At 37.1% G+C, this 18058-nt stretch overlaps 1 protein-coding gene across 1 annotated transcript in view; it reads right to left on the bottom strand.

The window, feature by feature from the left end:
- Positions 1–58: 58 nt before the first annotated feature.
- The window catches only part of rdgC (retinal degeneration C), a 31549-nt gene continuing 13549 nt past the window's right edge, over positions 59–18058 (bottom strand). The window contains exons 2-12 of the mRNA XM_089845408.1: positions 7100–7227; positions 6536–6632; positions 3935–4101; positions 3716–3877; positions 3446–3649; positions 2868–3017; positions 2739–2807; positions 2483–2668; positions 2110–2362; positions 1782–2036; positions 59–1457 (exon numbers count right to left, since the gene is read on the bottom strand). Coding sequence (XP_089701534.1) covers positions 1087–1457; positions 1782–2036; positions 2110–2362; positions 2483–2668; positions 2739–2807; positions 2868–3017; positions 3446–3649; positions 3716–3877; positions 3935–4101; positions 6536–6632; positions 7100–7227 — 2042 coding nt within the window. The 3' untranslated portion in view covers positions 59–1086. The remainder of the gene's footprint in view (positions 1458–1781; positions 2037–2109; positions 2363–2482; positions 2669–2738; positions 2808–2867; positions 3018–3445; positions 3650–3715; positions 3878–3934; positions 4102–6535; positions 6633–7099; positions 7228–18058) is intronic.

Genomic DNA, 18058 nt, shown 5'->3' with positions numbered 1-18058 from the left:
TCTCTAAGAGAAGTATTATATACTTCTGATATTAGTAAATAACTAAATAATCACTCTGTAACGATTCAAATAGATTTTTTAATACACAATTGTTTTTCAGAATGTATATTATTCTAGAATACAACTTTAGAAGGTTTAAATCGTCCCATAGAAAACAGCGCTTCATTTCTTCTTCTTCCAAGGTTGGGTTAATTCTACTACATTCATTATGGTAGTTAAAACATTCAAAAGTTTTTTACACTTGATTATAAATGTTTGTTTATTATTTCTTCTTCAATGGCGGGATGCGGAGAAAAATTTGCAAAAATAGCATTCACTGGGAACATTTTTTTATTTTATTGAGGGGAGGGTTCATTCTTTAAATGCTTTAAATTTCACATTTAAATACACGATTCAATACTATGAATATAAAGCATTTATAGATTGTAAAAGGTACACACTTTAAAATGTAGTAAAACGTGTTCAAACACGCAATACACAATATAAATAAAACGGATTATTTTTCATTTTTAAATATATTATTAAATTTAAACAATTTAAGTAGTTTTTTTATTAATTTATTTTTTGATATATTATTATATATAATATATATAATGTTGTGAATTATGAAATACTCTTTTATTTGGAAGAACATTTCAATGGGGGAATGTTTAGTTTTAAAATATACAAAATTATTTTATAATTCTTCAAATGACATAATTTTTTTTTGTAACAATTATTTTCATCATGTTGAAAAGATATTATTAAATGGGAAAATTGGCCAGAAAATACTGTGTGTATGAATGAATATCTTAAAGGTATTATTATATATATTTTATTTGGCATTGCGTGACGTGTCAGTATGGATCTTTTAAGCTAACTTAACCCTTTGATATGTTAATTTTATGATTGAAATTTATTTGGCAATCTTAATGAACCAATAAGATATTAAAATTGATGTAAAGCGTAACGATTAAGCCGCAATAATTTAATTTCCATTTATTTTTGGAATACTGACTGACTGACAATAATAACGGAACATATTTATTCATTGAGAAAGTTGTTTTATAATTTAATTTAAACTAAAAATACCGTAAGTACCTTTTCTCAAGTAATGTCATTAGCCCCTTGATGTTTTAGACCATTAGTGGTTGGTGTTGTAGTTGATGTGTTTGAGGCGCTGGTTACGGTAAAGCGTGTAGTGGTAGAAGAGAAGATGACCTTTTGTTCTTCGTTACGAGAAGTTTTGTTGTTGTCTAGTAGAACGCCATCCTCTAACTTCCGGTGCTCGACGCTAGGCGTGCACTTCCGGTCTACTAGGCGAAAAGCTTCCAGGAACTCGTTGAAATCGATGAAACCATCTTTATTGAAGTCGATACTGCGAGCTAAATCGCGAATTTGTTCTGGCGATAACGAAGTTCCGATGTGTTGACCCAAGAGGTCACATCCGTCTGTAAATTCCTGCATTGATATTCGGCCTAAAATTTGAAAGCGTGTCTTTAAATATTAATTATTAAGGGTGTTTCTGATAAGTCTGCCATAAATTAAAGGGTCTGTGCGATCTTTGGGTCAAACTTGGTGGAAAGTGTCCATCAAAGAACATGGGGTCTACAACATTTAGGAAATAGTCATACATGTGCAGTAATTAGCTTTACTTTACTAGTGTACGCCTTTTCTACTGAAAAAAGGTTCTAGAACTTTGCTAAATTGAAGACTGGTATGTCTTCTTACTTCATACGCCTGACTATAGTTTTAAGGAACCAATGTTTGGGAGACCATAATCTTTCAATTGTCCAACATACCAGAGCCGTCTTTATCCATAATCCTGAAGATAGTTTCCAGATTGTCTTTATTTCTGTACAAGAGTTCCAACAGGGATGGTCCCTCCTCCATTAGACTGTTGTTGGTCAAAGCGTATTCCTCAAAGGATGATTTATACTCGACTAAATTTTCGGTGACATTGTACCGGGCCATTTTGGGACATAGTAACCTCCAAGGTAGCTTAACTCCAACAACCGTTTCTATCGTGTTCCCCCAGTCCAAGATTCCGATTTTACCTGCATTTATAATTAAATTAACGTTAGGTGATTAGATTTTGACCTTACGAGCTGTGTGTCCATTGAAATTCACCAGTCTTTTCTTTGTCTATGGCTTCGAATTTTTCTAGTAGGATACTTTGGCTAGCGTAGATGTGTTTTCTTAGTTCCCTTAGCGCGGATTCCTCAATGTAACCGTGTCTTTGTCTAACTGTGGCGCTTCTGTGGTACTGACTGCTGACGTACAACACCGGACACGCTTCTAGCGTCGGTCCTATTAAGCGAACGAACGCCCCGCGATTACTGCCCAAGTCGTAGTAGTTTGAAGCTGAAAATATTGTCATCACCTGTAAAGGGCAAAAAAATTACGAAACTTTCAAAGGTCACAATATGCCAACAAATTGGCCAATCAGACAAACACGCGATAACTGCTTGCTTGCGTTGATATTTAGGAAACTTTTCGCTACCTTGCCATGATGGGTGTATTCGTATCCATCAAGTTTACACTCGTGTGACCTGATTATTCTTTGCAAACCGTGCTTGGCCAGAAAAGCTTGCGTAATATCCGGTCCGAAAAAACTACCCCCTCCTCTGAGACCATTGGGAGAACATCCTCTAAATGGTCTGGGATCGCTCCATAGTAAATCTACCAACTAAATTGTGAATTCAATGTAATTTCCTCCGAATCCTTATATTTATACTTAATATCGGTTTGATATTTACCTGTTTCCACTCATTTGGATTGTAACTCAGCTGTCCCTGTACCATAGGAGGCCGTAGAACTGTTAAGAACTGAAACCGTACTTGTTGGTTAGAGTCTATTGAATAATATACAATGTGTCCCAAACTAACCTGATGCCTATCGAGGGAGGAAATTTTGCGCAAATCAGTGTCGTCCGCTATTCCCCCATGAACTACGAAGATTTTATTGTCGATTATGCTAGCCAATGGTAACCAACTGTAAACGTCTTCAACTACTTGAATGATCCGCGTTGCTTCACGCTGTAAATAAGAATCTAGGGGTTATGACCTGGGTATTATCATGAATTGAAGCACTTAGTATCATCGGTTCACCACGAGAACTTTGTTGTCGCTGGAAACTTATGGAATATATCTTATGAACTTATGATAATATCTTATTATTATTATTATTATGGGAAGATTTCCAGGCTAATTTATTTCACAACTGCGTAGGTTTTTGAGATAATAGAGACATTATAAAATATTAATTTGTGTACTTAGGCTTTATGGAAATTATACAATCGATACTTGAACTTTATGCATAATGCAATAGGTTTATATAATAATACACGTATTTTATACGGGTTTCGCTGGTTTTAAGAAAATGCCTTTTTGATCTTTTTGATGTAATTGTGGTTATAGATGGGATATAATTTGGATTTGTGATGATTAGGTATAATGGAACTTACGGTGTACTTGAACATAATTTCTTTGATGAAACCGTATCTAATATTAACGCTAAAATCTTCGTGATTGCCTCGATTTAGAAAGACAGCGTCTGGCCATAATATAACGCTGAGAAGTAAAAGAATAAAAACTTCTATTGATTGAAAACCGCGGTCCACAAAGTCTCCGTTGAAAACGTATGGATTATGCCTCGCTGGTAGACCATTCTACAATTAAAATTAAATTATACATTAAATGAAGATTAATTTATATTAGAAATGGGACTAAAATACCTTGTAAAATATGGTGACTAGATCTTCAAGTTTGCCATGTAAATCACCGCAAACAGTTACAACTTTAGACAAGGCTGTTGAAACCACGTTAATGTTGGGTTTACAACGCAGGACTTTTCTAGCCTCGTGCATTATCATCAGAATGTATTTGGGGTGTAATAACTGTATACAAATCAGTTAATTTCGATGTGGAAATTCATTTATAAAATAATTCCTAACCCTTTTTTCTTTGAAATGATCTATAAGTCTAGTTATATCTTCGCTTTTTAAAGGTAAAGTTAATCTTGGCCCCGTGTAAGAATCTTCAACGTTTATGTCATCTGGGTTAGTATTTTTCTTTAACTCCGTGTCCTCTTGTTCGGCGTATTCCAATTGTTTCGGTCGTCCTGGTGTTTTGTAAATGAAAATATGAGACATTTTTAGTAATCCGAACGAAACTTAAGTTGGCTAAGTTATTACTCAAGAGGAAATTAGAAACGTTTCTGAAACGAAAACGTTCTTCTTCCATCCCAACATGTACCGACCCGATCGACGAGTTAGATTTAGATAACATTATAAGGTATAACAAAGAAAGCCCGAGGTAATATTTTAAAGAAATCGTAGAAATACCGTTTATTTTTTTTTATTTCTTACAAAACAATTTTGTCAAGAATAATATATAAAATTCTTCTTGACTTCAAATTTTACCTGGTTTCGTTGTTTAACAAAATTCAGAGAAATTTTAGACGAGGATTTTAATCCAATAAATGTAATTAGGCCCTCAAATTTATTACTAACAGAGTTTTATCAAGAAGAGATATCTAGTTTATTAGGGAGGTGTAAGATGCCTAATTATTCGCGCGCCATAGTCCAAGTCCCCCTTTCAAAATACAAGGGGGGACGTAAAAGGAGGCCGGGCTATTTCGCCTCTCCTCAGTCGGAAAATAAATACGTAATTTTTGTCATTCGCGTCGCGCTGACCTGGTTTTCAAGAACCAATGAGATGCTGGCTGTAATTTAGAGGCGGGGATTGACTCCGGACCTACGTATGGACAGGAGATAAAGCGGGTGATGTGGCGAATTTATACCTTCTCCCTAATAAACTAGATATCACTTCTTGGTTTTATTTTAATTTGAAAGAAGCAGGGATGAATAACAAACACTCCATCTTACTTCATTTCTCCATGGCTCAACTCGGTGGCCTTTGAATATCTTATTTCCCACCCCCATTTCAAAACGATATACCAGGCCAGTTATTCATTCCTCTTTCTTTAAAATAAACCAATTCCTGGTAATAAAGACCAGTAGGTAAATTAGATGTAAGCTGAAGGTATTTATATAAATGAAACAACACAAATTGTAAGATATTTCTGCAATCTATTTCTTTTTAATAATATTCCCACTGCCCCGGCCACTGGTTCTTCCTTCACCTTACTCATCTTTATAATCAGTGTTTGATCGCCTTATTTTCGTAGCATGTTTACTTCATATGAACGTTGTTTACGTCTGATTTAGGAAGGAAATTCCGTTTAAATTTCCTTACAAAGCGAGGTGTTTTTAGGCAATTTATTTGAAAGGGTTCGGGGTTATATTATATTCTAGGGGATTTACTAAATACCTTATTTTGGTATTCGAATCGTTGCGCGCCCACCGTCTGGAGAATTTAACGTATAGATAGGTCCCCTTTTGTAATAAATTGGAATTGGGAATGTATGTATCAGACTAAATTCTACACAAACAACAAAACCTGGAAACGTTTCTCGAGGCTCCCGGTCTTAAGGAAACTAATATTTATACGTAAATTCGTCAAGGACCAATGAGATTTCCGTGAGCGACGATGACAAATTTTTAAATATTTAAAGTACATTTCTGAGAATTTAAGGAATTGACCTAAAAAGCTGTAGACGTTAATGTTAATGCGTGCATTAACATTACATCCTCAAATGATTCTTCATCACACCATATCGACACCCACGAATCTTCAGGGCTTATTTTCAGGAAGAAGGAATTACATTTAAGCCTAACTGGCAAGGCTTAGTTGGTTCGACCAAGGGCTAACATTTTACAGCTAGAACTTAATAGTATTGCCAGACTCAGAGTATCTCGAAAAATGAAATGATCTGTTTTCTTTCAACTTCAAATTAAGACCTTATTTCGTGGCAATACATGTCACTGTGAACAAATTGCTTAGGTTCAGGCTTTCAAGCAATAATAATGTCCCGTCGTATCTTTCGTTTTCTGTGTCCCAAATTTAATTTCTCAGGGGTGTAGTTCGTTTTGTGAAAAACGGGCTCAAAACCTCCTTTGGGTGTTGACAAAAACAATCTTCAATATATCTTGTACAGAGTACAAGTGCTCGAGACAGGATTTTTGCGTTTATAGCCAAGAATGAACATTGTGGAAGGTGCGATGTAAGAGATATCATAAGTTTATAAGATATGTTCCATAAGTATGACGACATTTCCTATTCTGAGAGATTGTTCGAGAACGACTATACACTCGGTTTTGCAGTCCATCTTCCTAAGCCTTTGACAGCGAGCCACCAGGCGTCGCTTTACCCTGAATCTATGACCTACCTCACTCACTTCATGACAAGCTCCAGTTTGTAACCAGTGAGAAACTTATGGTGAACATATCTTATGAACTTATTTAGATATGGATATAGTTCTCGTCGGACTAGAAGTAGCCAAGGCTTCGGAATTTATTTATACATCTTAAGAAAGTGTAGGTGAATTTTTACGAGATGTCGTAAAGGTTCCTACGATTAACGAGCGACAGCGCCGCGTGACCTCGAGTACCCAAGAACCAAATTGCCACGATATAATTAAAATTGACGCTGACCTTTCACTGATTGGTGCGGCGATCCGATGATGGCCGCTGCGAATGTAGGTTTGGCCGCTGATAAATGAGTAATTAGATCCAAGAAAAAGTTGTACAACTGCAATTTAACGAGACAGGCAATTAAGAATCGCTGTGTTCAAAGTATAATTAATATATATAAAATACACCGGTGTAAGATAAATATGTTATATTGAGAAGTTATAGTGTAGAAAAATGACTTCAATGATTTATTTGAGAATTCGTGTTTCACCAAGCTCTGAAACTTATACGAAATAGACCTTATATACTTATGACTAAATTCCTTAAATTACATTACATCTTACTTAAAGTCATTTCTCTAGTAAACTATAATTAGGTTATTAAAGTTAATTTAATTAGGGATGGTCTAATTGAACGTGATGGATTGCTGGAAAGGAAGGCTCCTTTTAAATCTTCGAACACTAATAACTCGATTAATACGTATTGATTTATGTATGTAAGTATGTACAAAATATTTCTGTATGGGGAGGGGTTCGCTTAAACGCGTGGCGAATTTAATGAAAAGGATTTCCCCGTAATACCTACTTTGATTTGATCTTGTTCGCCGGCGTATTCCAACGATTGAAAGATGGTCCAAGAGCAACGCCTCTTGATTTCTTGTCGAGCCAAGTACCTGCGGTACCATTTTTGAATTAACAGAGCTGCCTTGAAAGCTGCAAATATATAATGATAATTGCATCGTTATGCTAGTAGTAATGTGCTGAAACTAAATTTATTCTCATGTTTGATGTGGTATTAATAACAGAAGTACATAACACTTCTCTTCGGGAGAAGTGTATCACAAAGCGGGCGGGGTAATTGTAACATGATTCTTCCCAACATCATTCCCAACATTTGGAGTGCTCAAGGTTACTAAACCGAATCACATAGGCGATAAATAGTTCCCTCATCATTACTCTATTAGCGCTGCTTAACTATTCGCCAAGGCACATGCATACAGTCGTGGATTTTTGTCCTACGTCAAGACAATCAAGGTTTGTGGGTTGATTGCTACTTGGATTTACTACCAAACAGTTATAGAATTCACCCTAGCACGGTGCCATGCCCATCCGAAGTTTAGATAAAGCAAACAAAAGGGGTGGGGTGATCCTGGGAAGAATCATGTTACATAACTAAAGTATTAAGAGGATACAGAGTGTCACACTTCTTCAATTATCCCCTTCTGCTATAATAATAATAATGATAAGCCAATGAGTAGATAAATTTAATGATAAACAATGTCGGAGAAATATTGATTTATAGATACGTGTTTAATGAATGACCACTTGAAATTCAAATTAAATGAAATTTTATCTCGAAATTCAATATCAAACGGTCGACTAGTTCGGTCCCTTTGCGTAATTTAATTCTGTCCTGTCCTCTAGTCTGCCGCTTTGAGAATCGAAATAGCTGACGCGTGAGATAATGGAGTGTGGACAAGTCTAAGCTTCACTTGTTAAAGCTGGCGAGGACATTTTATCCGTTAATTAGCTCGGGTTTTGAATAATTGAAATTCACGCTGTGGTTTTGGATAGTTTTGTAATATCTGTCAAAGTATAATTACCATAAGCAAGAAGTGATATCTAGTTTATTAGGGAGAAGGTATAAATTCGTCACATTTCTAGCTTTATCTCCAGTTCAAACGTAGGTCCGGAGTTAATCCCCGCCTCTAAATTACAACCAGCATCTCATTGGTTCTTGAAAACTCACGTCAGCGCGACGCGAATGACGAAAATTACGTATTTTCCGATGGAGGAGAGGCGAAATAGCCCAGCCTCCTTTTACGTCCCCCCTTGTATTTTGAAAGGGGGACTGGGACTATGGCGCGCGAATACTTAGGCATCTTAGGCCTTCTCCCTAGCAAACTAGATATCCCTTCTTGCCATAACGTTTCACACTATACAGGAGGGTGTTTTTGATAAGTCTGCCATGAATTAAAGGGCGTATGTGTTCTTTGGGTCAAATCATAAGTTCATAAGATATGTTCCATCCATAAGTTTGTCATTGTTACAAACTGGAGCTTGTCATGAAGTGACGTAGGTCATAGATTCGAATTAAAGCGACGCCTGGTGAGGCTCTGTCAAAGGCTTAGTACAGACTAAATAGGAAGAGTGTAGTCAATTCTCGCTTGTCGTTCTCGAATTAGCTCTCAGTAAGCCTCTAGCATTACGACGTATAGGTAGTGGCATACTTATGAAACATATCTTTTAAACTTATATGGTCAAACTGAATGAAAGTATCAAGGAACATGGGTTTGGGGTATTCAACATTTAGTTGCTCAAAATTAAATAAAAAAATAATATTTCATCCTTTGAAGATGGGATATTCGATATTGGAACTTGAGTAATCTTAGTAATAAAATAACAAATTTTATATCTGGGTCAAAAATATCTGGGTTCAATTGCTTTTTATGGGTTTTCGAAATTACTCGCGTATGCTTTGGCCGTGGTTTAATATCTAGGTATATTTACCATATCCAAAATTTATTATTAACTTCTCTCAAAATTATTTTATATCCCCTCGTATTTGCATTTATTTATTTATTGAAAAAACATTCCTAATTCCACTCCCACGAACTTTTATTAAAACCCCATGATTTGTAAACACAAGAAATTCGGGATTTTAAACTCTTTTTTATGGATGGAATTAATCCCTAACGTTGAAATTATTGAAAAACATAATCGGATTGGTCGGAAATTCAAGTATTCCGCAGAGTTGGAAATTGAATATTTAATGATGTTTTTTTTCCTTTTCACCAAGATAAGATTCTGAATTGAAAATTTCCATTTTAAGAGACTGAACGAATTGCATGCCGGGGAGACTTCAATATAATTAAAATATCATGATTGAACTTGTCCATGCAGGATGAAGTCGAAATAATTTATAAGATGACGTAATTTAAAATAATTTCTATAGATTTAATACAATAGTTCAAAGGTTTAAATCATGTCAAAATTGATAGTACCCCGAAAATGGTACTTGTAAGATTTTGTTTACATGTAATAGATAGTGGTTTTTCGTGAATTCGGATTAAACAGGGACAACTTTGTAATACAAGCACAAGTACAAGTACAAATACAAGCACCAGTACAAGCACAAATACAAGCACCAGTACAAGTACAAATACAAGCACCAGTACAAGCACAAATACAAGCACCAGTACAAGTACAAATACAAGCACCAGTACAAGCACAAATACAAGCACCAGTACAAGCACAAATACAAGCACCAGTACAAGTACAAATACAAGCACCAGTACAAGTACAAATACAAGCACCAGTACAAGTACAAATACAAGCACCAGTACAAGTACAAATACAAGCACCAGCACAAGTACACTTACAAATATAAGTACCTGTGTGGAATACCCCTGAAAACTAGAAACTAGCCTTCAAAGCCGTTTCAAGTTGGTTCGTGAAGCAACTTCAAGAAACCGCGTTTGTAATTAGCGTCTCAAGTATCAGTTTTGTTCACACTTAACTTTGGAAGCGTTTTGAATCGTTTCGAACCAGTTTCTCGTGTAAGTGTGAAGATGGCTTAAGACGCGTCACGATATCGACTGGAGATTTGTGGGCGACCGTAGTTAAACGGTAAACCAAACTTCCCTCGCTTGATCTTCCTTGGCACAATAACATGGTCTACTCGTGACACGCGAGGACTAAAACCTTACATTGAGTAATAGAAAAGGGGTGTAGTAGAACTGGTAAGTAGTATAGGATTATAATTCGATTGATACATACATTCTTAGCTTAGACTTCGTCAAACATACGAGAGATATAAAAAGATTATTTTCTTTCTGTATAGGTAAAGTACAGTCTACAAGAAACAACTCCCTGAGAAGTAACCGAAGATACGTAAAGTTTCAGTAAAAATCAAGTATCTCTATTAAGGTTAAGCCTAGTTTTGAAACTCTTTTGCTATAGACAAAGGAAGCGTTACTTTGTCTTTTTTCGAAGACTTGAAAGACCTCGTTTTAGTTTTTTTGTCCCGCCCTTGTTTTTACGATATTCCTAAAATAACTTTCACGATGGAATTTCAACGGAAAGAAAAAAATAACTAAATGGGAAAGTTGGGTCAAACGTCGGAGAGTAAAAAATGACTAGGGGGTTTGGGGTTGTCCGATCTAACTGACTGTATAAGAAGCGGAAGTTCCAACTGTGCCAACGAACTCTGACTTCCGGTTAGGAAGGAACCGAGCCCCGACGACTTTCCTGAAAGTCGTCGTCGTCGTCCGTCGTCTGTAACCCTTTATGCTTTTGACATATAAATGTCAAATGGTCAGTGGTGAGGTGAAACTTGGCTAAGTTTTATATTTATTAGGTGTGGTTTACAGAAACAAAAAGAGCCATGGAAAACGGGATACAATGCAAATGAAGTGGTTTTCACTGGAAAAGAATTTTCAAGGGATTTTTTTCAACCTAATAGTTTTTCAAAATCCTAAATAACAAGGGGTTCTATTTGAGATGCTACTGTGTCTTTAAAGTGCAAATTCAACACAAAAAGTATCGGCTTAAAATATATTGGTTGACATCTGTTTTTACGAAGACAACAACAAAACCAGGATATGTTTTATGACCGCGAAATATTTCATCGTTTGTACCTCGTGGGAAAATTTGATAAACAATGTTCGAGCATCATACAGCCTTTCACAACCATAATAGCCTTTTGATGAAAACATATTCTCGTATCTTGTCGAGGGACGGGACACTTCCGTGGTTAAATCATCCGGTGAAGATTTGGGTCGATAGAAAAATTTACCTCTTATCCCTAGTAGCCCATCGAAAAGATCACAGACGTTTATAATTATATCGATTAGTTGACTCAGTCCCATGTCCAGCAAGGATATGGACTTAGCAATTTGACCGTGAAATTAAATACACAATGAATGGGGAATGGAAAAGAAAGATGATTACCGATAACTACACTGCCCCTCGCCTGAAGCGCTGCCAGCTTAACCTACATATAACTCCAAACTACGCGGGCCACAAACAAGTCGATCTCATTCTCTGGGCCAAGAAACGATCGGTCATTCTGGATCATTTGGGCTCACTCGAATAGAAGAGATCCCCCGTATGGCTTGATAGCCAAATGGTAGCGGGTCACGCAACAAGGTGTCCCATCTAGAGTATTCAGTTGAAACCATTCATCGACCCCCGCATCAGTTCCATGACCTCGCGACATTAGATTTAACAGTTTAACTCGGAATCGTAGCTATTCCCAACTCCCATCGAAATAAAGTGCGTATACATTTCAAACCATTAAATTGTTTAAGTACACGGTACAAATAAAAGGTACATCCGCGGGAATCGAACCTTAAATTCGAGTTTACTCTACCTTGCCTTGAATATTGAACAACTGAACTGGAATCTACCTTAAATTGAGCTGAACTTTCAATATATATTTTTATGCTTTATAGACAAAATTTGAAAAAGCTTTGTCCTTAAGATGTTTTTTTTTTTTGAAGTATCGCAAAGAGTAAGCACTCGTACATCTTCAAAAGTTAACTTCTGCAAATTGATATAGTGAAGCCAATTCAAACTTGGGTTTAGAGTATCAAAGATAGGTTGTTTTCTCTCAAAGGGACGCTTGGACAGTGAGACCTTTCTGGTATCTCATTAGGACAGAAGTGTTCGCTTCGAGAGACAAGTCAATTAGGTTTAGAAATCCGAGGTCATTGAATGACCTTTAAGGAAGTTCAATCGAAAGACTGTAGCTATAATAAACCCGATTCATTTTCTTTCTAGAATTTCCACTATAATCGTACAAGAAGTATACGGTGTACCTTCAAAACCTATCTATATCAATTAGTTTGGCGATGTTATACTGTCTTATTTTTAAATGGGAGAGGTCATACTCCCTCCCTTTTATATTTCTCTCATTGCCTGAACCCTCCCAGCAGCTTTATATTTAATAAAAAAATTCGGAAATTTAAAGGATGTATACGCCTAAAAGCAAGTATGTACTAAGATTGGTTTTTAGAGTGGTCTTAATTTCGCTAGTTTTATATTACCACGTGCTGAGTTACGTCTATTAGGACAGTAACCACATTAATGTACCCCGATTTTTATTTTTCAAATTGGCTTTTTTCCCATCCGAATTCCTTCCTATTTAATTAGCAACTTCACGGTAATTGGATTGCGGTAAGGTTTAGGAAATGTAAAGATATACTTTAAAGTCGACAGGTAATTTTATTGAGCAAAGTTTGTCTCTAAGTCTCTCATACTCAAAACAGAGTAAAAAGTTTGTAGTTCTATATTTGACTGGTGTTCAATAAAACCTTGGAGGATGGAAGTTAGATAATGGAGTGGCATAGTTGGGGACTGTTAAAAAATCCCAGCATGCTTTTCAAGTGCATCCACCTGTCGGTAGAAATATTATTGCTAGCTTAATCAAATATAGATAGTAGTTCTGGTTGCTGTAATCAGGTGGCTCCTAAAGGTTATGCCCATTCTAAAACCGGGGTTATATGGGTAAACTTTACGGCCATGAACGGGAATGGCCCTCTCATGTATAAACTTCTCTTCCCTAAGGTAAAACTAAGTGGAACGTTAGTCACGAAATAGGCTTAGAGTTTTTGAAATGGTAATTGAGAAACCGCGCGAAAATATGAAGGGGTTGGCATTATGAGCGTTAGGCACGAATTAGGCTTAACGTCTTTGAAATGAAAATGGCGAAAGTGCATGAGAAGGTGATATTTAAGAGTGTTGAAACCGAGAAGGAAGACACTCCTGCATGGTTCTTTGTTTACGATTTACTTCCGAGAAGGGTGTATTGAAATCAGACCATTTTATACACACACACCCAAGTATCTCGCTGGTCTGAACTAATCTCATTAAGAAAATGCTTCGAGGGAAGTGAATTAGGCCTATTTGGGAAGTACGTGTGTATACACATCAGACAGTCACATATAGACAAACACCTTCGCGGTTGGAGCGAGTAAACAAGCCTCCAATTCAATACTCAAAGGATATAGCGTAGCGTTCGAGATGACTTTGCGTGTATGTCCATACACCTTAAAAGGAATTGATGTTTGCGAAAAATTAGGGTTACGGGGCGTTTTACGCTCTGTACATATACAAAATCGAAATGTAGGGGATTCGCCGGGGCTTTGCATCTCGCCAATAACACCTGCCAGTCCCGCCTAACACAACCTGTGGTGTCTGTGTGTGTATTCGAATATACTTCTATCCAAAGCAAGGTTATATTTGACAACAGCTTCAAACGTAGTGATACCTTTACCTTCAATGTAGAGTTACAGTGATACGAGTAAACCGGAAAACAACCTAAATATAACTTTACTTTCTTAGTGGTAGACATTCAAGTTTGAATTTTATTTGAACCAGAATGAGAAGTCCCATGAGTATTCGTTCAACATTAAATATGATTTTGATAATATGTATCGTGTAAGAAAGAATTGACATGAAAAACGTGGTTACAGTATAGCGAATTTTCTATTTCTAACTCTAAAGTACTGCGAAAACGCTCTTGAAAGCCTTTGAGCTGTTTACGGAACTCTCTCGGATCGCTCTAGAGATGTAAATTGGATAACGTCATTCTTTAAGTTTGAATTTGTCAAGACTAAACTGAAAACCGTCGCCTTAAACTGTCTGCACTACATGTTGACGTACGCGTTTTTCTGTCTCATTTCTGTAACTGCAACAAAGATTTCGTTACAAAAGAATACAGGGATTCCAAGTCAGAGAAGAAATGAGGAATTAACTCTTTGTATAATTTTCATTTAGGCCTAGTAACTCACTGAATTTTACACGTAGACTTAGCACGATCCAAAAGCCCGCAGTCGTTCTCTGAAGTATATAATAACCAACTTTAATATCGTATATCCTATAACGGTCAATAACTTGAGATTCTATCCAAGATGCTAAGTTGATATTTGCGTCCCAAAAAGCACTTATTATATTATCCAACGTTCACTTCATCATCTGGAATCGGAATATGTTGATATCTTGGTTGTGGTAGTACCTAATCCTATGACGTGCATTTGCTCTCTCTCTCTCTTTTTCCCGCTTTTTTTTTATAGGTCGAATATATTTCCCCCGTTCACTTGCAGACTTGGGTAACTTATTTTTCAAATCCAGGAAAGCAGGAATCCCTGAGGCCCCCTAAGCTACAATATGGGCCCGTACGGCATTTGGAAAATCACAAAATAGCTAGAGAAACAACAAAAAAAAATATATTTCCAGTTTTTCGTATTTTTTGAAAAGTTGCCTGGAGATTTGGAAAGGTTATCCAAGAATTTTTCGGAGATCAGGGATTTGTATTTGACCCGCCGCAATTTTCAGACAGTAATGGAAAAATGTATTTTTAAATTGCGCTCTTTTTTTTTCTTTCTTTGGCGGGTGATTTGCACGTTTCTGTTAAGTTTTGCTAGCAAAGTTCGCTGTTAATGAAGTGTTTTAAGCCATGTACGAAAGCAGTTATATCCCACTGTGAAACGGCTTTTACGTCTAATTACTTCGGAGACAGACACGCTGCGTTTCGCGCCAACTGTCGTTAAAACAGTACTCCTTTTTGATGGTCCACTCTTAATAAATAGTATAAGTCTATTACGTTAAGTCTCTGTTTACCAATGCTGGTCTCAACTCGCCACTAGTTAAAGTTAAACAGCGTCAATTCAAAACCCCATAGCGATTCTGTACGAATGAATACATAGTTTTCAGACTAGGACAATTGACATTTACACCAGGAGACCAGGCGTATGCTTAGTACTACCAAGAAGTTATATCTAGTATCTCAGAGAGAAGGTATAAATTCGCCAGATTTCTAGCTTCATCTCCAGTCCAAACGTAGGTCCGGAGTCAATCCCCGTCTCTAAATTACAACCAGCATCTCATTGGTTCTTGAATACTCACGTCAGCGCGACGACGCGAGTGACGAAAATTACAGTCATATTTTCCGAATGAGGAGAGGCGAAATAGCCCGGCGCCTCCTTTTACGTCCCCCCCCTTGTATTTTGAAAGGGGGACTGGGACTATGGCGCGCGAATACAAAGGCATCTTATACCTTCTCTCTGAGATACTGATATAACTTCTTGGTACTACGCTTTGCCCACCAAGTACCCTGGCCTCCTGGTGGTGTAAATGGTATCAATCCTCCAAGGCAGAAAACTATGTATATATAGAAGGACGTTGGAGCGTTATAATTTCCCTTGGCGAGCGCTGATCCCCGGTGCCTCTTAAGCAACGATCTCGAGGGGGAATTAGGCTTAGAACAAAAGATAGAGAGAGAGAGAGAGAGGGTCAAGGTTTTTTCCTGCCTCTTTTATTGCGAGACAAAATCTTAAGACTCTTAAAGTAAGACCTGTCGAAATAAATTGGACCGGAACAATCTCTATCTAAGGTGGCTAGAGAAAAAGAGCTTCGTTAGATGGTAACCAGCGATTCAGAGCAAAAGTTTTATCCAATAACAACTTTTGTTCTAGTACTTTGTTTTTTTTTTTTTTTTTTTTTTGAAACCCGTATGTTCTCGGCAAGCTATGATGGATTAATGAAGTGGATTTCATTCATTTTTAAAGTCGTGATTTGCTATCTATTTATCTAGTTAAAGATAACGTATAAAATATTTCAATTTTAACTCTTTTTTTATTTACAATATTCAAGCGGGTACGATCAATTATTTTAACTCAACTTTTGGTGCATAAATTCTATTACATAACCGATGTTTTTTCTCCTTTCTGTTTTACGTAATAGACGATTTCGCCGTTAAAAAAAGAGGGTAGGCAACTCTCTGTATCGAGACGTACTAGGGTGTAACTACAGCGCAGGCGCCAAAAAGCGAGATGAAAGGCAAAGTTCTACCCCCGTATCTTTCCCTCTTATTTACATCGAAATGGTCTATTGCTAAAATTTTCTTTTATACATTGTTTTCAGACTAGGAGGATTGACACCATTTACACCAGGAGGCAACGTTACTTGGCCGAAAAAGTGCAGCACGAAGTAGCCCATGGTCTCCTGCTGTAAATGGTATCAATTCTCCTATAGTGTGAAAACTATTTGTATTGTAGACTAGTTAAGCTTTCGTTAACCTCCCTATGGTACATCAACGGTGTACAATATTATTTCACGATCACCAACGAAGATGGCATGTTGGGAAATATCTCGTGATTAGAAACTGTATTTAACGGACGTAGAAGAAGTCTAAATATTGCGTGCAAACGGCGTGTCTATAACCTCGTGAAAAAGACGATACGTTTTTATGTCAGGTTTCCTGTCTTTTATCCACAAAATTGCGCTGGCCAAGTCCAACCTTTTGCTTTCAAGAAAACTGAAATGCAAGGAGACTGTTATATACTGACTCGGCGTATATACGCGAGAACCCAAATAGGAACTGAGAAAACGCTCAAATATGAGAAAGGGAGGGTAGTATTAGCAGAAGGGGATAATAGAAGAAGGATGACACTCTGTATCCTCTTAATACTTTAGTTATGTAACGTGATTTTTCCCAGGCGAGGGAGCCCTTTTTGATTGCTCTCCCGCTCATCAAACTTTAGATGGGTAACTATCGCACCGTGCTAGGGTGAATTCTATAACTGTTTGGTATGTACTAAATTCTCAGCAATCAACCCACAAACCTTGATTGTCTTGACGTGGGACAAAAACGCACAAGCGCATGCATGCATGCGCCTTGGCAAATAGTTAAGCGCTAATATGGTAATGACGAGGGAACTATTTATGGCGTATGTGATTCGGTTTAGTAACCTTGAGCACTCCAAATGTTGGGAATAACCATGTTACAATTACCCAACTTTGTGGTACACTTCTCTCGAAGAGAAGTTCTGGTATCACGATTTCAGGTGAATTTATGAGCTCGTAGAAACCTGGGATGACGATTCGCGCGTTCTCAGGACGTACATTGGTTCTAGACGAACAACAATATCCCATAGTGGTTAATAATAAACCTTCCAACAAAGATTATACGCGTGGGAAATGTCTATAGTGCAACTCCATTTCAGCATTTCGTATTTTTTTTTTCGCTAAACCTTTGTGGTCAGCAAGGATCTGGAGCTATAGGTCATCGCGCAAAAACACGCCGAGCTCGATCGTGTTAGCATCATTTTGATGACGAGACTAAGCCGAGTTCCCATTAGAGAAAATGGAAGGAAGGAACGCTTCCCTTAATTGTGTACGAAATATGGGAGTATTAAATAAAGTAATAAACATAAGTATACCTTACCCCTTAATACCTCTCTCGATCAGCCTGTGAGAATTCAACCAATCCCGTAAGGGGTAAGAGGTAAGGGCTAGCAGACGCCACTAAACCAATGGCATATGGCGCAGTAGTCCTTGATTTTTTTAAGACTAATTATTTTGAATTGAGAGATCATTTATTTATTTTATATTTAATTCCTTTTATATTTCGAAAAAGGGCTGTTCTTTTAAGGTATAATCAAGGATAGATTTAATTTTAGATGTAGGAATGGAGAACGGTTAGTATTTACTTCAGTCCGACTCATAGCCCAGTATAGAGCCCCCCCCCCCTCCAACACGT

This window comes from Phalangium opilio, unplaced genomic scaffold (assembly GCF_054372755.1).
Source record: "Phalangium opilio isolate 3A_F unplaced genomic scaffold, DU_Popi_V2 ptg000079l_1, whole genome shotgun sequence".
NCBI lineage: Eukaryota > Metazoa > Arthropoda > Arachnida > Opiliones > Phalangiidae > Phalangium > Phalangium opilio.
This window is presented reverse-complemented; position numbering and strand designations above follow the sequence as displayed.